The following is a 23,917-nucleotide window of genomic DNA, read 5'->3' as shown; positions in this document are numbered from 1 at the left end:
GGGTCCTTCTCGGTTCAGGAAGAGGTAATTCAAAGGTCTGCTCAATGTTAATGGAAACCGCTGTAGCTTCAACTGCATGAGCAGCGCATAGATACGCACATGAATGTATTATGTCGAGCAGCGTTGGATCCGAAGTTTTCCAACTTTCCTCGACGTCGATCGGTATAAACAAACACACGCGCAAAAACAAAAACCTTAGTACCAAACCTTCTAGTATCTCCCCAGTCCTCGGCCTGCTTAATCAATTCCAACAGCTTCCGTTCTGTTTGCCAAAGTTCTTTTCTTTCTTCCCAGTGTTGGTAGTCTAGCGAGGCGAGGAAAGTAAGCAATAGACAACTGATCCGTTTGTCGTTTGCCACCTCGATTCTCATCATCATCGTGTGTGACGGCAGGCCGTTTGTTTGTGTCAACATTCTGGGAACATTGATTTGTGCGCGTCTATATGTGGGTGTGGGTGTGTGTGTGAGCCCGGTTGGTTTCATTTGAGTCAGAAATCTTGAATCTCTCAGGGATATTGACAGTCTTATCAGGTTTCGATGCGTGCTGTCGAAGGCAAATCGTTTGATTAGAACCAACTGAGAAGGATGTTTGTGCTCGGTTGAACTGTTTGAGGGAAATCTGTGCATAAAGTTAACTCTCCTTCGTTCAGGAAAATAGAATCTGGAGGTTAAGGCATCGCTGGCTAAGCTTGAAATATTATATTTTTAATATAAATTTCTATAACGAAAAATGTTGTACGATTTTGAAAAGGTTTTTTGAGCTTTGTTATTCTTATTCCTAATTTTGTTATCCGACCATTTTTTCTGAATTTTGTTATTTTCTATTCCGTATTTATTAGTTGTTCCAACAATTAATCTTTCCGTTGTAGGTATTTTGTCTCAATCCCTCTCGACTAAATTCGAAGAAATCGTCCTTCCCTCGGGAAATATTCGCTGGCATTTGAAAGCTTTTGCCAATGTTGCCATCCATCGATGCGTGCCCCAACATGCATGTTGTGTAATGAATCAACTTTGTACACACGCTCCATCTTCCATCCATCTTAACGTCGCCTTTCCCCGTGGCCACATCAACCAGACTGATACACGATACAGCTCGTCAGGCTCATCAGTTCATCCGGCACTTGGAAAAGCTTCACGGCCTCTATTGAACGGCAAGCAGCAGTTTGGAGAAGCCGAACCCACCGCCGAAAACCGATAACCATCTCGCGGGAGGGCAACGGAGTCGCGGATATGCAAATTACCTTGGTGTAATCATTAATGTTAATTATCAATTCATACGCCAGCTCACGCACTCCGAAGCGAAACGTGCGCGTTCTTACATCAATCATCCGTCTTACATCAATCAATGCTTGGCGTGAGGTTGGAATCGGCCAAGGGGGAGGCAAAAATTGGTGGGATGGATGGTTTGGGTGTTCGTTGTTTTGTGTGAAAGTTTTTCCACCAAATTGGGGCCATACTAAACCCAAAATCGTGCAGAACCCCGAGGTAGATTGGGAAAGTTTCTGAGCGCTCGGTTTGAATCAGATCGGCGAAGGGTTGTTACAAATCGTTGAGTAAACATTAAGTCGCATTTATCAAAACCCTTTTATTTTTGTTATAACATAAAACACAACGGGAAGGGAAGGCCAACACATAAACAATTTTTTCAAAATATATAAATTTGATTGTATACTCTTTTTTCTTATTTTGGATTATATTTATTTTTAACTGTTTTATTTCATTCCTTCCCTTTTCTAAACAAATGTTGTTAATTTAAACTTGATTGCTGTACAAAATATTGCTTAATTTAGAAAAGCGTTATCGGTAAACATGTTTTAATGTGTAATTCTGATTAAACCCTAATCGCTGATTGAACCATTGACTGCTCTATCGGGTTCTGCCACATTAAATGCAATTTCCAACCATGTTAGCCATACGCTCGTAGAATGCAATTGGCTCGTAAGATAATATTTACCTGTTAGTTCCCGGTATAGTTTCCATTATTTCCGAACCGTTATACTCCGGCAGTGTGAAAATTTCAGGCGCGTCGACCACGAACTCCTAATGCACTCTGCAAACATCTGCAAGCACATAAGCACCCGGCCTCGGATGTTGCAACGTGCACTTAACCTCGCCTAGCCTAAGCTTAACTCATTAGCCAATATGTTGAACAATAATTGTAGTGTTTTACCAGCATCCCAATCGCATGACTCTGTGCTTTTGTGTGTGTGTGTGTATGCGCGCATAGTGGTAGCGGCGGTTTGCATTCGGTCACGGATATATTTCCCGATCACGGAAACACGCTGTGCTCACCTCCGACGGGGAGGTTCGAAAATCCTTTTTCCCTCCCACTACACTCAGCGAGTGTGTGTGTGTGTGTTCGGATGTTCGATTTAACGACACGTTTTCCAATCGACTAGCTGTCACGATTCTACCGCATGCAATGGTACGCCCGCCGCAATGGCGCCGCGCTGGTCGGGAAAAGTCGAACCAAAAACCCGGGGCGCTCACTCCCACTTGTCAGAGGTTGGAAAAACCTCGATGGCATCGCCCGGGTGGGGAGGCAATTTTTCACTCGATGTCATTCGTCTAATCGCTGTCTCTGTTCTTAAGTAAAGTTTAATTTCCATTCATTGGCCACCTGTGCGCGTCACGTATGCACCGATCGGGCGTTCCGACAGTGACTTGGGAATTGTTTGCTTAGTGACATCCGAATCGAAACGCAAGGATTGTGGTAGAGTTTTAATCTTTGAAACATTTGTTGAACAAAATGGAGCGCTTGCGGGAGGGTTTAAATTAAGTTTCCTTATTTTTCATTTAACTTTTTCTTACAATAAAATGTTGTTATGCAACATAGCATTCGCAAGTGCAACGATTAAAAATCGTCCAGAGAGATAAACTCTACGGGAGCCAGTCTTAAACTTTGCACTGCTAAAAGTTGTCGTACGTGATGTGGTTGCCGAATCGGTGCACTTCCGGGACACACTCACCACTGCCCGGTGACAAGCAGAGGATCAAGCGCCAACCGAAGCATTCGTATGCGTGCGGTACACTTTTGGGGATTAAATTTAAGGATCAATTCATTTTGTGTGTCTTAAATTTACCTTTCACATAATAAATCACATTGGCCAAAGGACGACCGTATCCGTCTCACGTGGTTTCCTGACTCAAAGAGAGAGACAGCACACCGACCTCGTCTTCTTTTGCGCGTCCCTAGGACCAATTGCTTTGCAAACAGTGGCAGAAGCCAGTCGAACCGTGCCATTTTTCGTTCCATTTGTCGTACGAGTCGGAAACGTTCCTTTGGGGTTTTCGGCTAATGTCTAAGCTGGTCCCTGTAACAGGGTTAGGGTGGTTGTAAGAAGCAGATCGGTTGCGAGTCTTTTTGAATATGTGTGTGTTCCTTTTTTGGATAGGAATTCATTGTTGAAGCACCCTCCTCCGCACATAGCCTTCGCTTGGCAGCCGGGAATTCTGATTCATGCTATGTAAACCGCAATTCGACCCGTCTTGTTACGTTTATTAAGCGTATATTCATGAGGACACGCTCTTAGTGTCGTCTGTGTGCTCTCTTCTTGCATTATCTTTGAGAAAGGATAAGTTAGTGATTTCGGTTTTTGAAAATGCCATATCCCTCCTTTCCTAACTGGCTCGTTCCTACGTGAGTGTCCCTCCGTTCGAAACGGAACACTTGACTCTACTTTGCGACCACCCCGGATTTCGAATGGCACAAATTTGCTCCACCTTCACCGGGGAACCTCAGTTGTGAGCCCTTGGGACACGTTAGCGGGAAGCCGCCGACAAATGTTTCGATTCCATTCGGTGGAGTGTGGCCCGATATCCCGCTGACCGTGGCACGTTTGTGTATGTGCCGGGATGCCAACGCTGCTCAGGTCTATTGAATTTTCCCCAGATTAAACGGAAACGCCACCGGAACGATGTTGTCGTGTAGCGGTTTGGCCCCAAACCACCAACAGCGGGGACACAACCGAACCACCACGAACCGTTTTCCGGCGTGTACATTAGCCCATTTTGGGGGGGGGGGAGAAGGCGCGAGGTGGTTAGGTGAGGTCAACGTGATTTCCCGCACAGCAACAATGCCGGCGCCCTAATCTCGACACAATAAAATTTAGATTAGAAGGAAAACCGAAATGCGCAGCGCAAACGTTTGGTCCGTCCGAGCGAACGAGGGACAGAGAGGACGGGCGAATTAGAGAGAAACACATCGTGGACGAAGAAAATGTCCACCGTGGGGGGGTTCGAGAATTAGTTCTTTCTTAGGAATTCGAGCACGAGTAGCCAATCTTTGGGGCTTTTCCTTGGAAGGAATCGAAAATGAATTCTTTTTCGGAATAAAATGTTGAAATTGTTTGCTCGGGAAAACTACCTTTATCTACGCTTGCCGGTGAAACGCTTTCAGTTTATTTCCATAAAAGAAAATAGAAAAAGTGTGGTTGGATGTGTGAAAATATGAAAAAGGAAAATTTGATTTTTTGGATAGGAATAACGCAATAAAATAAATTGTAATGGATATTGACCAGCGAGGTGAAGTACACCGGTGATGGAAAAATGAAATGGTTAATAAAACCTGTTTGCCGTACGAAATGGATCATAACATACATTTAAAAGAGTGAACGACTCCGCCAGCTCCGGGATGTTCCGGATGTTCTCGGCACTCGGGCGTGTCGAAAAACAGACAAATAAAATGTCCAAACTACTGATACCCCGGGAAACCGACGATCCCGAACCCTAGGAGGACAGTTTTCCTTCGCTTTTGGTTTCCCATGTTTCGGGTCGTTAACATGTTATGCTTTCCCGAAGCTTCCCCCTGTCGCTCCGTACCGGGTTCCGGTGTCGCGCCAAATTAGTTTCCTAACCTTTCCCCCGACCTCCGCTGGCCAAACTTTTCCTGGCCTTTCGTTTCTTTGTGTGAGGAGGTTTGTTTATGTCATCATTTTCCTACTTTTCCTTCCTCTAGCACACACACACTGCCAATCATTGAGTTGACCGGAAGGAGCCGGTAAAAATCGGTTGTCATTTTTTCGCCTGTTGACTCAGGGGGGGGGGGGGGGGGGGGGGGGGGGGGGGCGCATGTCGTGCGTCGTCGAAAAAGTTTCCTTCCCCACACACGACCAGCACTCTCCCTCCGTTGGAGCTCATGTTTCTTTTGGTGTGTTCTCCGTTTCTCCGGCATATAATGTCGTCCGTTCGCTAGCGTTGGGGAGTTATAGGCAAGGATGCATGTTTATAAAACTTTTATCAACTGACAAGCTAGTTTAACCTTCCTTCCAGCAAGCGATCTGTGGCGGTCGTGTAGTTGATGCTCGCCGAGGAATAAACGATGCCCATGGCTTAGGGCTCGTTTTACCGCACAAATCTTTATTAAACGGGACAGCGGCACAATCGCGCGCCGTACCATCGCGCGGGTGACAGGGGATTGGAGGAAATGTGACACTTTTCCGGACCCCATCACCGGAAAAGCTGGCAGCCCTCGGGATAAGAGGAAAACTTCGCGCCACAACACATCCGCGTTGCGAAACCGACGAATTTATTTCCACCAATCCGGGGAAGGAAGAACAGCGCGATCTGCGGGTGCCACCTAAACGCGAGGGAAAATGAAACGGTGGAACTTTCCACGGATAGCCCAGAGAAGCTAAAGGAAACCTCATGATTGAACCTGTCCGAAGCGACGTGTGGTTCCGGCCCGCAAGGTGTTTTTCTTTTTCGGCTAGAGCTGATGAGCTGGTGAACGTTTTCCACCGAAGGTTCCGAAAGTTTTCGACGGTAGGAGTCAGCTCGCATGATTCAGTTTGGAGACACATTTCAAACGCCGCACAATGGGATTAGAAGCTGGTTGAATAACTATACTGAAAGATATCTTTAAAAAAAACAGTGATAAGAATTTGTCTAATTAGTTCTTCCTTTAAGAGAGAAATAATTATGGCTTTTGTTTTAGTAATTTTTAAAATTATTTGGGCCATAGAGCAAAAATTGATATTGTAGAGAGTTTTAATCTTCAACTGGAAAATTAGACAAAACAATATTTAAATTTCGTTTTGTTTACATAAGTGTTGTATTTCAACAGCTTTAAGTATTCAATTTAAGACATGAATTTTTCCTCTTTCAAACAAAGCATTTTATTGTTCATCAGGATAATTTTTACTTTCATCGTCTTATCACTTTAATCACAAAAATTGTCTTTGTTGAAAATGTTATGCTTTTATTTATATGTTTTTTCATAAAGTTCCAATAATTGCTCCAAACTTCCCAATGTGCGCAAGAAGGTGTAAAAGATGGGCTACAGTAAACGGATCAGCGAGAGACACAAAAGCGTAACACCCAACATTGGCAAGGAAATGGAAAAGCGAACGAACGAACGTTTTGCTACCAGCATGCATAAATTATGTCAAAAATGGTTTGTCTTCGGTTCAGCAGTGCCGAGGCGTCGGTCGGTCGCACCGGCAGACGACAGCCGCATGATTTGATATTAACTAATTTGAAAACGGATAGCATCAACCGCGGAGAAGTTCAGCGGAGGCGTTCGGAGCAGCACGCCAGCAACTGTCCGCTCAGATGTTTTGGCGTTGATATTTATCTTGGTCGGGTTCCGTTCCGGTTTATCTCCGGTTGGAGTCGCGTTGGCGGTGGTTAAATCTGGTTCTCCTGCACGCGCGAGTCTTCTAATTGGTAAGTGACTGCTGTCATGCTGTAGATGGGGATTACTGTACGCGTGGTCCGTTGCGCTTAAACTATTTCTTAAACAACTTTGCTCGAGCTTTCGATGCAGCTGCAGCCTTCACATAAATCCATGGTCTGTTGTTTGCAATCTAGGGTTCGGTGTTACTGTGCTTGTGTTGCGGGCGTGAAATGCGGGTTTCCGTTTGTTGCAATTGAAAGGGAAAATCGGAAGGAATGTTTCGAACGAGCATTCCAGCGCCAAACAGCAGACCCCTTTTTTCCTTCACCCGACGAGCGACTGCAACGGATACCAAAGCGAACCTATACTAATTCAATAAAGTGCTCCGGCTCGGTGGCGCATTAACCACAAGACGTTTGTAAATATTTGAAGAAGAATCCCAATAGCAGACGGGAAACTATGGGGCAAACCCCGTGTTTGGTCCCGACTCCATTCGTTCTCCGGTGGGCGAAATGATACTATCCTAACACCGGCTGAGCTTTTCCTTCGCCGCAATCCTTGTTTGCCTTCGGTAATCGGAGACACACGGGAAGGTTTCTGTTCGCTTCGACATCATCCTGTCGTCGGGCGCTGCAACTTTTTCAATTATGACAAATTTAACACCCGGAGATCGATCCGAGTACCGGAAACGGAAACAATCGAAAGCCAGTCAAGGGATTGGAACTGGATGCTTCTCCACCGAGACCAATTGGATGCTTTCTTCCGGTGTACGGCAAACGTAAGTCTATCTTTTCTTGCCGTATTGAAGTCAAAGATTTCCTCCTTACGATCGAATTGTTGTAGATCGAAGCAAGCATTCCGATGTCCCGTTCGACGTCGGCCACGGCGTGGGAAAGTGTTTTAAGTACACAAATAAACAGCATAAACAACGCTCGCTTCACCTTCCCTCGGGAAAGTGGAAACTATTCTTGCGAAGCCCCATCATGCTGCAACTTGTCTTGGTGGCCAGTGGGTGGTGGGGTGGTGTCATCTTACAACATTTCCACCACCAAAGTGAGGGGGGGGCGTTATATTGGAAAACTTTGATTTATAAATAGCATCGCTCGAGGTAAACACATCGAACGCTCGGCGTCGGAATGTTTTGATTGGCCGAAGAAGTGCCCGCAGATGATGTCACCCACACCCGCAGATGGGGTCGGAAAAGGGGGAAAGGATGTGAGCGGGAGAGGGTTTGTGGCTTCGGTTCGATTTGTCATTTATTGCTTCGGGCGAGAATGTGACATTTTGCACAAGGGAAAGAAGTTTGATGCTAAAAGGCAAGTTGATAATTGCACTGCGGTTCGGAAACTTTTCCGTGTGATCCAATCAAATGATGTGAGAAAATCGGAGTTAAAAGAGTTGTGGTGGAAAATTGGTTAGCTAACGTTTACGCTTCATACAATTAAAAAATTACTTTTATTACTCTGTGGGCTCTTAACGGTTAAAAATAAGTTCGAGCAATTGAACAGTTGCAAAACTCGAATGGTTTATCAAATTGGCTTCTCACACTTTTAATAAATAATCTCCGTAAATAGTGATCTAAAATATTATCTGAATTTCAAGTTTAAAATCATATTTTGGCATCCTGTATCTTTTTTCTATTTTGAACATTCAACTCAATTCAAAATATTCAAAATATAACAACTAGACAAGTAATTGCCTTGTGCATCATATTTGGCAAATTGAAAGCCCAAAATAATGAAACCTATTTAAACAAAAGTAAAGGAACATTCACGTAATACCACAGTGGAGTGAACGAAGAAAATGTCCACTCCGTTATAAATTGCAATCGATAATATCCATTAAACAATGCATCATTTCCTTTCCTTGGAAGTGCGCTCTGTAACTGCGAACTGAAAACCATGTGGGAGTTTGGGTACTTCCCAACCCACAAACCACAAAATAACAGACGTGGCCGCCTTCCCTGTGCTCACTTCGCTCGTAGGCATCCGAACTGGAAAAGGGTACCACACTTTGCGGCAGAAAATTGCATGTTTTCGCCGCCGGTAAGTGGATGTTTTCGTGCGCCTGAAAACATATAACTATTCCACTGGCGCGCCAGGACGTCTCCTCCGTGTGGCGTTCCAACAGACACAATTCGCTCCCTCTTCTTTTTTTTTTACGAATAGAAAAGCGAACCGGAAAGGCAGCACTTTCTTACTCTAGCCATTGCTTCACCTGGTCCTCGGATAGGATGAGCCCTCCTAATAGGATGTAACCCACTCTCTTCGCCCGCTCCCAGAATCCATGCATGATTGAAGGGGGAAATTATTACTTTTCCCCGACTCAAAAAGACTCGTTTTTCTCATTCATTACCGACGCAGAATACCGGCAAAAGGCTAGGCAAAAAAAGAAACAGAACTGGCCCGACGACGAACGGAACCGTTTGAGGACGATGATGATAATGATGAAGAGCATGATTGGATGTTTAATATTTTCCGCCTGAGCGGATTTTTCTTCTCCGTACTTCCGCTTTCTCCGTTTGATCATCCTCCGTGCGAAGAGAAAAAGAATATAAGCTACACTCGATTGGCTCGGAACAACATCTTGATCGATCGCTGAGGGATACGGAAGATTTACGAACAATCTTTACTTGGGAGAAGTATCGCGATTCGATGCAGGATAGGCGCGTTTCGGTACGGGCTCCAAGGGTTTTTGTTCTTGTTTTGCTATTGTGAGATTAAATTTGTGATATTAAGATTCGTTCGGAGGAGTTGGGGGCGACGCTGATGTTGAAGATCCAAATCACGATTTTGTTTTTTTTTGTTTTGGGAAAAACATAGAGCCATTTCAACACTTGCTGTACTAATACGGTTCGGAAGAAGAATTACGATTTATCGATTAAAAACCAATCCATTTGCTTGCAGACAACGCTTCGTTTTGTAAAACATCCGATCCGTTTAACGATAAGAAGACAATTTACAAAGTCAATAGAAAAGTTTTGGCTCGCAACGTAACAACGTGTGCCTTTCAATGAACTCGTACATGGGGCATCCATCGCCCCGATCCAAGCAGGACGATAAGCGGCAGAAATCAAGTGGTTTGTTATTTCATTTCTCGCACTCAGCGCGCGCGCGAAGACGGGCAGGATTTATTACGTGACCGTATTCCCCAAACGCCAGGATGATACCCGTCGAGTTTACCACGTCGAGTATGGCACACTTCAGCAACCGGATCTCCCCGCCTTCTCCTCCGAGCCGGGGAAAGGCGTGGGCACGGGAAAAGCTTTTCGATGGTGCTTTCAATCTAATCTATCACAAATCATGTTTGCGCGATGTTTGTCTGTGTTTTTTTTCTCTTGCTTGGAATTCTTCGAACAAAGTGGAAGAAGAAACAAAAAACGCAAACCATTATCCCATCACAGCATCGTTTGCATTCTCTGGAGAATTTTCCGCCTCGTAAGGTCCTGTGTTTGCGTATGTATGTGTGTGTTTTCCACTCATCCGCTAGCCGCCGCTGCTCTCAGCACCGTCAATGAGTGAAAATTGGCAATCAACCACAACCAGCGCCCTTTCTCCCCGTTTTCATTTCCCTGCTCGTGTTACATACTCGCCCGATCGTGTCATACGGACCATGTTACAACATTATCACTTTCAATTCAACCTCTCCTCCCAACGCCACATCGTCGTCAGGTGGGCGGAACGGTGTGCTTTCGAAGTGGTGCTATCTTTTACGCTTCTACCAAGTGGACGAGATCTGTCGACTTTTCGCAACAACGCCGGGCGGAACGGGGGGAGCGCGGTGTGTCATGTAGTGCCGCCGGGGTTATTAATGGTGCATGGCGATGTTTACATCGTTGTAATGGGCGTCCGTATGTGTGTGCGTATGCGTGTGTGGTTGGCCGTCCCTTCGCATCAGCAAAATCTGCGCGGGATAAGGAACATACCCGAACACGATACGCTTGCCAGCTGGCTTATGTTTCGTTCGGGGTTTTTTTTTCTCCTCTGGTGAAACAAGCTTTCACCGCTGAAGCCAGGGTTTAATGGAGTCATGGTGAGAGAAGGATAAGGGATGGTGTGGGGTAAACCAATTTTTTTCTGTACCTTCTTTCGAATGCACGTCAATTGAAACAGCTGTCGTCGGCAAAGACTTTCAATTGGTGTATCGAGGTATCAAAACGGTGATTGAATTTGTTTTCAATTTACGCTCAAATTAGAAAACAAACATTTAAACGATGTACTTTTTTTTAATAGCTTATCAGAAATAGAGGGGCTAAAGATAGATATAATTTAATAACGTTTTTAACTGTAGCCATTTTATTTAGTTTTAAATTCATAAATGAAAACTAATAGTTATTACGGCAGAGTAAACTACATTTTACCATTTGGTTCATAAATGTGAGCTGAATAATATAAAAATAATATAAAAATTTCAACTGTTAATTTATAAATAATAGTATGTATTGAAAAAAAAAAATTAGAGGTTCAATTCGATTACATAAAACCCGCATTTTGAAAGGATAACACTGATTTGGTGAAAAGTTAACCGAATTTTCTAAACCAAATAAACAGATTTAACATTATTTATGAAATACCTCTTTCGTTGACCAAATAAGTTTTTTTTACAATGTTTGAAAAATGGCTAAACTAGTTTTAACAGCTTTAGTATAAGCTATCACCATCAAAATGGTGCATAGCATAAATTGTACAAAACACCATGCGCCTCCATTAGTGACTCGCTGTGTGACATTGCCAGAGTTTGGGTCTAACTTTGAACATGTTATTCGATTTTATATCGAAATGAACATTCTACACATAAATTCGCTACTCTTCGTGCTTTTACAAAAAAAAAAAACAAACACAATGGCTAGTAAAGATACAAACTATCCATTCCCGTCCAGAAAAGGGCAACGCATTTGATGGTGTTAAAAACCTTTTACAAGTTTTCAAACAACCAAACGAGCCAGGGTCGCACTACAGCAGCACATTAATCATAATAATTTCTCACCATCAGATAACGCTCACCACTTTGCACGAATTCCATCCATCCCCGCCAGTCGACCGCAGACAAAAAAGAAGGCAGTCGTCGACATGATTTAATTCACTCCTCCGCCATCATCATCACCGGAGCGAGAAAAAGTAATTTAAATTAAAATAATGAACAAAGAGATCTCACTACGCTGTCAGCTGATAGGATCCTTAACTTCTTGTGCAGGAAGAAGCCTGGCGACGAAGGGCGAAAGGGAAGCAGTGTGTAAAACAAATCCCCTCTCCGAATGGGCAAACTTTTGCTACTTTTCGCACGTTATCGTGGCCACGGCCACTTCGCTTAGATTTTACAGCCAAATGAATGCGCAAATTAACCTTGATTTCTATATTTACCTTTTTTGGGCGGTGAAAAGGTTTCACTGTCTCGCTCGGAAAGTGGCTCGGAGAACAACAACAGTTTCTTCACGGATCTGAAGCCTTTTCTTTCGGGGGTTCTAAGGGTTTGGTAGAAGGATTTGGACCGAATGGAGGCAGGTATGGGTGGCTAAATATAGCATCTGTTTGGCTTTGTATCCGTAAACTCCTGGTTTAGCGTTTTTTTTTTATTTGACGAATCTCAAACACGGTTTCACAGAATCTTTGCAAGCTCTAACAAAGATGAAGTGAAGTAATTGTAATGTCATCACTTCTAAAATACTTGTAATTCGATTGTATCTCCTTTACTGACAATAATAATATATAAAGCTTCTCAAAGCACCCGAAAATAACCCGACTTCGTTTTGCTCTTATTTTCAGAAATCTCTACTAATTGGCCGTATTCCGGTCGCTCAAATGACGGGTCCGATCAAAAGAGGTCTCCTCTGGCAGCAGCGTGATAGACTTTTCTCCCGATGGAAGGAGAGGTAGGTATCAAACACCCATCAAACAGTGGCCCACCCAGCTTTTAGCCCAGCGCAATGTTGTACCTAAAATCACTGGACTTGTCGGTTGGAATCACCACCGCAGCTTGAAGTGTCCACAGGGTGTTTCTCGGTCCTTTTCATCCATTTTATGGTGCGGCCATTGAGTTTGCGGGTGCCATTTGCTTCCGGTTTCCGGTCTGCCGCCCTGGCATGCGATACTAATGAGTCCGTTAACTTTGATGCTTCATTTCAGATACTTCATCCTAACACGTGATTATCTCAATTGTTTCAAACGAGCCACCGGATCCGCGTCGGAAAAGATCTCCGACATGGGACAGTTTATATTTAAGGTAAGTACGGGCTTGTTGTGGTTTTTTCGATGCTTGGGCTTGGGACCACGTGTACCTTTGTGTTTGAAGTGTACACAGTCCCAAGGTATGTCGAACCGTTTTTCAATGAATTTCAATTGTCCCATGGTTGGAGCAGAGTGGAAACTGTTCTTTATGGCAATAATGGCCCAACTGTAGCACACCGGACCGCATGGCATAATTAATGCACAAACTGTGAAACTTGTTCCTGGTGGAAACAAACAACACAACCGTTGGAACGTAGCCATCGACCACCACACTTCTAAACACGGGGACAGATTGGAACGAGCTTCGTTCCCGGAGGAGGAAGAGATGTAAATCCCATCGATATTTTCCACGGTCCCCCAGCATCATCGTACGGGACTCGAGCGAGAAATACCCGCCCATTGAATGGTTTGTTTTCCTCCATCGGGTTTCCATCGGCCGCTGGACAGAGACGGAACAAGGCAAAATATTTACGCAACCACGGGACGAGTGGCGACGCGAAATACCGATGAAAATTTCTCCAAATCCTCCGATCGACGGCATGCTCGCTTGCGAATGCACCTCGCTGTGGATGCATACGGCATAAGGGAAAAGAACACGCTCCCAAGCGCTCCACTGTGGACGACTGTCGACGACGTCTAATGACGTGCATCTTTTTCCCAAACAGCGTTTGGGCTAGGGCTATGCATTGGATTTACTGCGCAAGGTAAACATTCAGCAGTAAACTCACGACAATGGAACAGTGTGTAAACGGTGAAATGCGATTACGGCACGAAGGTCCTTTAGGGAAATTGATTGCCATTTCGTTAGCAGCAAATAAGCTGTCGCGTAAAAGTTCTGTAATGGTTGAAACTAATTTTTTGAATCATTTTCGATAGATCGTTTTCAGAAACAAACTATTTATTTTTGTTAAAATATTGTTTTTCTTCGAACATTAAAAGGTTGATATTTTTTTAAACAAAACTATTGAAACATATTTTATTTGCATTAAAGTCCATTCTTGAGTTTTTAATTTTGTTGTTCTTGCAAGAAATAACACCCCTGATAAAATTATTGTGGCGCTGTATCAAATAACTTTCGGTTTTTATTTTCATCTTTTTGATAAACATATGTGAGTTATAATGCATAACACACCAGAATTGATAAAGTTCATTTCTATAGAAAAAACATATCACAAAATCAATTACAAATTTGAAACATAAAATTAACAAACACTTGTTTTAAAATGTCCCTACATTTGTTCATTTAAGTACTGCGTGAAATATACCTTATCGTCTGGAAAGGTGCTATAAATATCTCTACAAGCATTGAGTTTACTTCTCAAACGCTAAAACATGCACCGACTACGCATTGGAACCGATTAGAAAGGTGGAAAGTACGTTCCTACGACGTGAAATAACGCTTGGTATTCACTGCTAGAACGGTTTGAATGTTTAAGCATTCGTGTACTGCAAGGTGACGACGTCCTTCGACGTGTTTGGCATTTTGGTCTGGCGCTAGCAATCCTACTCATTCGACATCGTCGCGGTCGATACGAATCAATGCATATAACCGCATGTTGGGAAGTGCATCACGTTCACTGCGTTGACTACCGGAGGAAGCCGCTTGGCGAATGGTTAGAGAAAGAGCGCTGTGTCTAGGACACTTCTCCACCAGATTCCCGTCTGGCCAAAGCCTCATCTCACCCCCTGGACGCTAACAAAACACACGGCATCGAGCCCATCGTTCGGGTGGAAAAATCATTTTCGCACATTTTCGCACGATCGAGCTCCGGATCGGTGGTTCAAGCTGGCGGAAGAAAATTTCGAAAAAGGACGTCCCGACTGATTGCTCCGTACCATTTTTCCCATCCATCGGACGGGCGGATGCGTTTGTTTCGCGCGCGCGCCTGTAAACACAACTGTGCGTTAAGGAAAAGTCGAGCCGTTCGAGACGACGTTTGCATAGGGGGGAAGTGCATCGTACGCTTCCATTTAGGATGGCTTTCGAATAACGATGGAAGTCTAGGAAAATACAAAAAGACAACAATGAACGCCCTCGCTGCATGAAACAAAGAGCTTTTTCTGCCGAGAAAATGCACTTTTCCACCTTACCGGGAACGCGTCCCGGTCGTGCCGCCAGCGGACGGAATGCAATTAAGTGCACTTTACCACTTGCACAAAAATCAGATGTTTGTTCAATGGAGTGCATATAAATTGCTTTTAATTGATTCGCACGAAACCCGATCGGACACCGTCTGTTGAACCTCCGTATCGTCCTGGTCTGGTCTGTAACACGGTACTCGTTGTTCCCTCGCGGGACAAAAAAACCTACCGTTCAGGTCAACCCATTTTCTCGTACCACTTCGTCTCGGCAGACTAACGATCCTTATCGGCACAACTTACAACTCCGGCGTAAGGTTCTGACATCGTAGAGAAGGCTTTTAAAAAAAAAAACCGAACATGTAAAGGATTACACGCAGCCGGTTCTTAATCCCCATAAAGTCAGCACGGGCATTTCGGGGTCTGGCTAACGAGGAGTGAAATAAAACGAAGAGGAAAAGAATCGAAACTCAATCAACAAATCCAATGAACCTGACTCCGCTGAAAGGCCCCGACGGTGTGTAAAGATCCGTATCCGGTTCAAGTGCTTAATCAAACACGAAACCGTAGGTTATTAACATCTTGCGAACGGATTCGGTTGGCATTGGGGTGGCCTCCAACGGCCATGTAATACGCTGCTGAACGTTGGGATTTTTCGCGACTGATTTGCACGTTACCCCTCCGTAGCACTCGGAGTGAAGGAGGCCGACGACACTGATTAACTTTAATTCCCACTTCGAGTGCGAGTTCCCGACGCCGAGCGTCCATAACCCCGATCACAGTTCGGTGATTATTTTTGCTCCCGTTGGCGCAAACTTTACGACCCCGGTGGGATTTTATTGCTATCGAATTATGATTGCCGGAGTTACAGAACTTTGATTGCAGTTCGTCAACCTCTTTTTTTACTGTAAGTTACATGGCCTCTAGTGAGGATTACACACAATAAAGCGTGGCCAGAAAACATTCTAGCGCCTTTTCCTACGTTTTTTACTTTGACAAATGTTGATTGTATATTTTTTAATATTATACAAACATTTGTTTTGGATTCCTTTCCACGCAACAAACAAGCAAACTTTGTTTTGTCCTTTTATTGTGCTTTCTTTAGTGTGAAATGATAATCTTTAATGAATAATTTTTCAACTACTAACACTTTTCATCCGAACGAATAAAAAAAATGATTGGTAGTTACCGTCTATTCGCATTCGGCTTAATTCTAATTATCCCCCCGCGACCCGTGTGCCGGTTAGTAGGGGAATTATATTTTCTCCTTGATTAATCGGTTCACTATCAATTGGCCCAGGACAACAATGAGCGCAAATTAGGCCTGGCGGCGTTATCCTTGCTGCAGCCCGAAACCATTCGTGTTTGCTTCGGCCGCCATTCCTGGTGTGCAATTAATTTAGAATTGAAACTGCCCCGCATCTAACACCGTCAGCACAAATGTCCTATTCGCGAGGGAATGGAGGACGAGTTTGGAATTATTGAATGCCACCGAGTCGCAATCAATCGGTTTGCCAATTCGGACAGCGATTTGGACGCCGAACAAATGGGCACTAATTTGTTGCCAAATAGTAATTAAGCTGACTGATCTTTAGTCACACACAGCCTATCTTTTCGCCCTTTTCATTATATTTACGGCTCGTTTAATATTATGTTTGCTCTTTCTAAAAGTAATACCAACATGACATTCGATCTCTTTATTAGTGATTTTTAATAAAGACGTTTTCTTAGTTTTGATACTTTGTTAAACTAAAGCTTATAACTATTGATACCAAAAGTAAAAGGTTCAAAACCCGAAGGAAGGAAAACCAAAATAAAACGAGGAGTATAAGATAGAGTATATTATTTATGTTGGTTAAGTTGGATAAAACAAGGAATACACTCAAACGGTGGTCCCTTTCTCCTTCTTGCAGATCAAACTAGTCGACGTGGAAAAGGTGGAGTGGCTGAACCGTCGGTCGTACAGCGCGATAGGCCTGCTTCTCGGCTCGCGAGAAGGGCGCGTCCTGTTGCGCAGCGACCAGGGTCTGGAGGACTGGTTCGAGCTGCTGGAGGAGTGCACGCTGAGCAGCAAGGAGCGGCGTCGTGCTCTTCGACTCACGCAAGGGCCACGATCGCGCGCGTCGCTGGCGGCCCCGGTGTCGGCGGCCTCGCTGCAGACCAACCACCTCGGGCTCGGCGGCACCTACTCGGGCGCGATCGAGGACTGGCTGCTGTCGCGCCACCAGCGTACGGCCGGGCCACGCTTCAACCACATCCTGCTGTCGGACTCGGTGCCGGACCTCAGCTCGATCAACGAGAACGCCGGCCTGTGCAGCGGCATGCTGACCAACCACTCGACGCCGAAGAAGGTACCGAACGCGCGCCACAACCTGTCGGGCGGCTCGAGCCACGGCTACAGCAGCCACAACGGCAGCCTGTACAACGGGTTCCCGTACTCGCCGCTCAAGAAGCTGGCGGACAACTTCGTCAACGGCAACCACAGCTACACGCTGCACGACGACCTCGAGGAGGAGGTCGAGCTGAGGCGCGGCGGTCGCTACCGGGAGAACGACGATCTCTACAGACGTCCGCACGGTCCCGGGGCCAACGACAGCAGTCGCCATTCGTGTAAGTGTGTGGACATTGGTGTGGACCTACGATAGCCCTATCCTAAACGTACTCTCTCTCACTCTTTTTCCCTTTCCTCTCCTCGTTGTAGTTATGACCGATCTGGACTACGCCGGTGCGGACAGTGGCCTGGACACGCCACCCTCAACGCACCGCCCAGCGAGCTGCCGGGACAATATCTACTTCGCCGCCGCCTACAACGGGCACGCGCACGGTTCCGGGTTCCTCGGCAAGGACAAAACCACCGACACCGGTATCAGCTCGTCGCGCGGCACCCTCGTCTCGCCGGCCAGCAGCATCCGCCACGGATACGTAAACGTGGCCAGCGTTAATAACAACCATCTCAACAGCTACGGCTCGCGGTAAGTAGAACGAAATCTACGAGTAATCAACTTCATCAACCTCACATCACTCAATTTAAAATCCGGTTTCCGTTGTGTTACCATATGCAAGGTTTAGGTTAATAAAAGTTAAAAATAGGATTACTGATTTCTTAACTGGAAATGGTAACCTTTTGTAAACTACAGCCCAGCGTAAAACTAACCTAAAAAAATATAACTCAAAACAACCAAATGGTTTTGTGGGGTAGCATGCACTTATTAATTTGATGATGATGATTCCCACCGCTTACCCCACATAGGTGTGAGAGGGGCGAAAGTATATTACGTTAAATGGTTAACTTAAATTGAATTTAAAACCGGTATCCGTTTCAAAAGATCATTGCGTCACTAGATATGTTTTGGTGCTGATCACTTTTCTGTAATTTTTATAAAGACTATTACCCATTAAAATCAATTTAAAACATTCAAATGTTCGCCACGATAATTTCTAATCCATTTCCACCTCTCAACCGTCCACAGATACAGCGTGCAGGAACAGAAGATTTTGCGCGCTCGCAACGGCGGCGAGGACAACAAGAACTCGATCCGTTCGGTGCGGGCCGAGTTTTTCGAGCAGAGCAAATACAACAGCAACGGCAGTGGCTACCATCAGGCGAGCAACAACAACCACATCACAACCGGCCACACCCATCCCAGCAACAACAACAACAATGGAACGAATGTAAGCAGCAACAACGGTGGAATCAATGCCCAACAACCGGCCTATCACCCGCATGCCAACGGTGCCACCAACGGTAGCAACGGAAACCTCCACCAGATGCACTTTAACGGACTGAACAACAACAACGGCACCGGCGGCGGGCACCACCATCATCATCCCCATGCGCATCATCACCAGCAGCTGCTGCATCATCAGCACAGCAACAGCGTGAACAATAACGTGTCGGGTGCGCCGAACGGAAGTGGCACGGGCTCGCAGAGGGATCGCTACCAGCATCCGGCCCTGGCTGCCATCATCAACGAGTCGCAGGGAATGAAATTCAGAGGTACGATCATACATTTTCCATCCCATTTTGTAACGTTGATTTTGATCTTCAATTTGCTTTGCTTTTCATTGCAGATCGTTCCTACTCCGACTGTCAGCAGGCGCCCCGAGCCCGCCAGTGGACCAGCAACACGCCCAGCCCAAAGCGAATCCCCTTCCTGGGCACACCCCCGACGCGGGTCTAATTGGGAGGCAGGATAGAATCGATTTTCGGAAATAGGTTTCCCTCCGATCCTAATACATATTCAATTAAAAAAGCGCGAAAAGCTGAGAAAAACCGTTGTGAAACGTAGCAGCCCCCGCTCAGAGGTACATGAGATGGTGGTGTCCCGTTTGAGTCAGCCTGAGGGTGGAATCCGAGTTTTGTTCTAAAAAAAAAAAAACAACAAAAAACTATGTGTAGAATTTATATAGCACCTTTTCTCCATCTTCGGCATCGAAGATCACTTTCCGAGAGAAGACACCAATGCCCCACAGGATCATCGATCCTCGAAGACCCAATGATTTAGAATGCGGACTCTCCAACCGGTCCCAACCGCGACCGTGTTCTGTCCACCGCCGCCGCCGTCTATTCTCTATCCTTCGTTTTCTGTTTCTATTACACAGTTGTCCCCTGACTGTGGCCTAATCTGTGAAGCAACTTGTGAAAGGATTAAAAGCAAACAAAGAAAAGCGACTTACTTTGACTCCACCATCCGGCTGTCGCTGGGAAGGTTAAGCGCCAAGCGGAAGGAGGCCGATGCTGATCGTGAGACGAGAAAGCGTTTTGTTCAGTTCTCCCTGCTGCGAGGAAAGCGGGATATAACTATAGATGTGCTGTGTAGGAAAACGAAAACGACTAAATCAAACCGCACCTACAAAAACATACTCGATGTATCGATAAGATTCTTACCGCCCGACATCCGGTTCCGGCAAGTGAAGCTTACAGAATATCCAAATAAAAAAAACCCGATAGCATAAATAGAATGTAGTACCTAGTAGGCGAGTTGTAGTAACAGTAGCAACATGATGTTCATTCGAATCCGTGGCTGCTTAGATCGTGCGAGCTTGCTATGATTTGTTTGTTTTTTTGGCCCGCATTGCTTCGTAGAAAAGCACATTAGAATCGTGATGTTGGGAAATTGTTCTTTTTCCCACCTTTTTTTTTAATTTTAAGTAAGAAAGCAACCACTCTGTTTGATGAGGAAAAATGAGGAAAAACATTATGTAAACATGTGATGAACGTTTGTAGGTCCGAGCTGGTTTAGAAACGCGGTGTGCAACCAGTAAATTTTAACCACCCTTGCCTGAATGTGTTTTAACGAAAGTAGTGTTTAAAATAAAGGGAAAGAATCGCTAAACATTTTTCGCAACTACCCCTTTACTCGACGTATCGGTATCGGTTCGGAATGTAGATGCCGTTTAACTTAGACAGTGCGTGTTTTCTGTTCATGTTTTTAGCTGAAATGGAGAAATAGAATCGATCATAGAAAAATACGTGTTTAGTTTGTTTCTTTTGGCTGAAATTTATGGTTCTATTGATACTTTAAGCGATCAATTTCGTTTCTCCGATCTCCCCGTGTTCCGGATCAAAAATTGTTTTGGTGCGTGCTCCTCTAGCGTCGATACGAACCCCGCTGATACCAGGGTCGCATGCATGCATCAATATGCACGATATGCAGAGCAAGCTACTGATGCCTGATTGGCACATGTAGCTCCCTCGCTCGTTGGGGTACTTTGTCGGGCTACCTGTTTGTGGATCCTGCTCCCCTGGTATCAAAACTAGAAAATTTTGCAGCACCGACTCTCGAAGCAGCGAACCGAAATCGAAGAAAATCGCACGAAGTGGATCGAGCGTGCGTATATCCTGTTCCATGTGAATACGAGAATCTTCGTGCAGTATAAATAATATTAACATAAAAAACACGCAGAAACGACGAAATTATTAGAAACGATATTTTTCTTTCTCCTATTTTTGTAGCAAATCAATTCATTAAAAGTAATTGTTCGGAAAAAGCAGTTAAAATAAACAACAAACCACCACAAAACCATCGATTGTGAAATAAAATATTGTCAATTATTCTGATGTAGCTGACAGGCAAACTCATTTCGGTTCGTGATTCGATTATGAATTGGACTTTATTTGGGGGTAGAGTTATGATTGTAAAAGTTGAGAAAATTTATTTTAAAACGAAAAAGGGTAACCAGTGCATATTGCCTGGTCGATGATTGCTAGGATGCAAGGAAGTTAAGTAAACACAGAGAAAGAGAGAGTGAGAGAGAAATATGAAAGAGTGCAATAAATTAGAAATACATGTTAGAAAGAGGGCTCGATACGATGACGACCACAACGTGTGCACACAAGTGAAAAAATCATCAAACGGAAACACTACGATGCCACCTCGGGCACACTGGTCTGGACCACAGGTTGTTCCACCACCACCGGAACCGTGGGACTTGTTCCAGTCGTCGTATGGCCGTTCACGTGATTATCGGTGCTTGTTGTGTCCTGCTGTTTGGTGACATCCTTCCCAGCAGCAGCCTTGTTGTTCAGCTCCTTGGCAGGCACTTGGGGGTTGTCATCTTTGAGCGGCTGCTCGTCCACCGCCGTAGGGTCTTCGGCAGGAACCGGCAGGTTGGCGTCTTTCAGTGCCGCCAGATAGGTGGCCCGTTCCGCCTGCAGCGTACGGCAGAGCTTTTGCAGCTGCGACAACTGGCGGGAGGTTTTGGTGAGCAGCTTTTCCCGCTCGATCTGTTCGTCCAGCAGCTTCTGTACGGTCGCATTGCTCGTTTCCCAGCGCGACTTCCAGGCCATGGTCTCTTTGTCGAGGGTTTTCATTTTTTTCGACATCTGAAAACATCACACACAAAACGGGGGCATGAAAATGGGTGGGGAGACATCTTGTTTCTGCATCCTCTAGCATCAAAGTAGACGAACCTTCTTCATGTCCTCCTGATAGCCTTCGTAAATGCTTCTGCTTTTCTTCAGCGAATCTTGAAACTCGCTGTACTTGTTCGTGTACATGTTGACTTGGCCCCGTAAATGTGATTCGTCCATCTGCACATCGGCTAGCTGCTTTTTAACCTTTTGCAATTCCGTGGCCAGCAGAAGCTTCTCACTGGCAACGAGAAGGAGGAAAAAGATGTTAAATGCATTCGTACACCAATCCAAGACACCGTTGGTACCTTAAAATCAGCTCTTTCTCGGAATTGGCTTCCATCTTCATTTTGGCTAGTTTGGCATCGGTCAGTTGCGTGACCAGTTCCATCTGTTTGTTCATCTTGTCCATCTGTTGGTCCCGCAGTTCGTACTGTTCGAGGATATGCTTGAACCTAGGGAAGAAAAAATATTCATTAGCAGGAAAGCAAAGAGAAAGTGTATGCCACACAAAATAAACAAAAAGAACTCACTTTTGAGCCATTTCCATGTTGTCTTCCTTCAGCTTCAAATTCTTCTCGTTATTCTCATTCATAACCAACTGAATTTCGTTCAGTGACTGCTGAAACTTCTCCTGCGTCTGTTTACGCTTGTCCTCCTCCTCCTGAATCTGGGCCAAACTTTCATCCTTGATCGTCTTGTTCTGCCGCTGCAGTTCGCGGCACAGCGCCTCCAGTTTCGTCTTGGTCATGGCCATCTTGTCGTGCTCGAGAATGAGATTTTCCTTCTCGCGCTTGGTCGCCTCCATCGTGCGCTCGTACTGCTTGTGCAGCGCCACCAGCCGACGGTTTTCCTTCTCCGACTCCATCAGCCGCTTGTAGACGGACGCGTACTTCTCCTCCAGCGACATCCCCGTCAGCGCCTTCGTGAGCTGCTCGACAATCTTTGCCTCACGCTGTTTTTCCTCGCGCAACAGCTTCTTCGCTTCGGCACTGTTCCGCGGTTCGCCATTGCTGGCATTGGACACTTCCATTCCGGTGGGGCTACTGTCTGTGATGTCTGGATGGAGAAAGAACGACCAAACGGTCTATGAACTAGCCTATGTTGATACGCGCCTTCTGAAGCCGAAAAACTTCACCACCCAATCAATCCTCTGCGTCAAGAGGTATTTAATCGATACAATGCAATATGACCGAACCACACCTGGGTACCGGCAACGGATGTTATCGGAACAACAGTCTGGTAAGCAAAACAAAGTCCTCGTGGAATGTCAAACAACTGTTTGTTTACTCCGCGAAAGACGTGCAGGGCTGTGCACGAGGGTCACTAGATGGAGCTACTGTACCAGAGCAAGGGGAAATTTGAATATCAAGATCAAGCACAAAAAATCGTTATCGAAAGTGAATGTTATTGAAACTAGAAACTGAATGTTTTGTACAAGATCAGTGGTTTCCTTTATAAAAAATTAGAAATGTATATTGCTTTACTAGTTAGCATAAAACATAAGTAAATTATGCTTATTCAAAACCACTGCCTGATCAACGTAGGGGGTGAGAAATTTCCCCGCAGGTTACTTGATTGTAGTACATTGCAGCAATTTTCTAATGAATTACGCTGCTGTGCGTGTGAATACACAAAGCAATCATGCCGGTAAAATTGGAATAAGCTTAATATGCATCTGATATACCGCGCAGTGAGACTAACCAAACTGAGCCGGATGATCGCTGCATGTGGTAGTGTACGTTGTGACGAAATCACGACATGATCTTCGGAACCTGCACCACACAAATTACACGAGGTATGGTAGGATAACTTTTCAGTTTTCCTTCGCATTTCAATGGCTTACAGCTGTATCTTTTAGTTCTAAATGGCTTGTCCATGGAAATCAACACTTACCTGCCATCTGCTTCCGTTTTGTTCCAGTTTGTGGTTGCTATTCTTAAGGAATTTCTATTTCCCTGCCGCCTCGTTGTTCACGCACGTTTGACACAACTCGAACTATAGTTTCCACCGAGACCGTGTCACGAACAGCAACGAGAGATGGTTCTGGCCTCATGATGGTAGCACGGCATTTGCTGGGAAAATGAGCGAGCTGGGACTACGTGCGCCGTGAGCTTGGAGAGCATCGCCGCCGATCTCTACAGCC

General features: G+C 45.1%; 2 protein-coding genes across 5 annotated transcripts in view; one reads left to right on the top strand and one right to left on the bottom strand.

Annotated features, from left to right (window-relative positions):
• The window catches only part of LOC131267007 (uncharacterized membrane protein DDB_G0293934), a 107,941-nt gene extending 87,466 nt beyond the window's left edge, over positions 1 to 20,475 (top strand). Inside the window, exons 3-8 of the mRNA XM_058269738.1 lie at positions 12,378 to 12,484; positions 12,738 to 12,834; positions 16,832 to 17,528; positions 17,620 to 17,890; positions 18,389 to 18,915; positions 18,990 to 20,475. Coding sequence (XP_058125721.1) covers positions 12,378 to 12,484; positions 12,738 to 12,834; positions 16,832 to 17,528; positions 17,620 to 17,890; positions 18,389 to 18,915; positions 18,990 to 19,099 — 1,809 coding nt within the window. The 3' untranslated portion in view covers positions 19,100 to 20,475. The remainder of the gene's footprint in view (positions 1 to 12,377; positions 12,485 to 12,737; positions 12,835 to 16,831; positions 17,529 to 17,619; positions 17,891 to 18,388; positions 18,916 to 18,989) is intronic.
• A 558-nt stretch (positions 20,476 to 21,033) lies between these two features.
• Positions 21,034 to 23,791, bottom strand: LOC131263512 (alpha-taxilin). 4 transcript variants are annotated; one of them, XM_058265717.1, is made up of 5 exons: positions 23,668 to 23,791; positions 22,305 to 22,830; positions 22,080 to 22,226; positions 21,832 to 22,012; positions 21,034 to 21,744 (listed from the first exon to the last, which is right to left on the bottom strand). In XM_058265717.1, the coding sequence occupies exons 1-5, from the start codon at positions 23,672 to 23,674 to the stop codon at positions 21,283 to 21,285; spliced, it is 1,323 nt and encodes a 440-aa protein (XP_058121700.1). In that variant the 5' UTR covers positions 23,675 to 23,791; the 3' UTR covers positions 21,034 to 21,282. The 4 variants fall into 4 exon arrangements, with proteins under 4 accessions (XP_058121700.1, XP_058121701.1, XP_058121702.1 ...); XM_058265718.1 differs by lacking the exon at positions 23,668 to 23,791 and adding an exon at positions 22,910 to 23,013; XM_058265719.1 differs by lacking the exon at positions 23,668 to 23,791 and adding an exon at positions 22,975 to 23,007.
• Positions 23,792 to 23,917: the final 126 nt, after the last annotated feature.

Source organism: Anopheles coustani, chromosome 2 (assembly GCF_943734705.1).
Source record: "Anopheles coustani chromosome 2, idAnoCousDA_361_x.2, whole genome shotgun sequence".
Taxonomy (NCBI): domain Eukaryota; kingdom Metazoa; phylum Arthropoda; class Insecta; order Diptera; family Culicidae; genus Anopheles; species Anopheles coustani.
The sequence above is the reverse complement of the archived record's forward strand: the minus strand, read 5'-3'. Positions and strand labels throughout refer to the sequence as shown.

What these genes read in the sequence shown, in the direction of transcription:
- LOC131263512 (XM_058265717.1), bottom strand. An exon ending in GAGAAAGAGCTGATTTTAAG is followed by an intron (nt 22,013 to 22,079) that starts GTACCAACGGTG and finishes TCTCGTTGCCAG; the next exon opens with TGAGAAGCTTCTGCTGGCCA. An exon ending in ATCAGGAGGACATGAAGAAG is followed by an intron (nt 21,745 to 21,831) that starts GTTCGTCTACTT and finishes TGATGTTTTCAG; the next exon opens with ATGTCGAAAAAAATGAAAAC.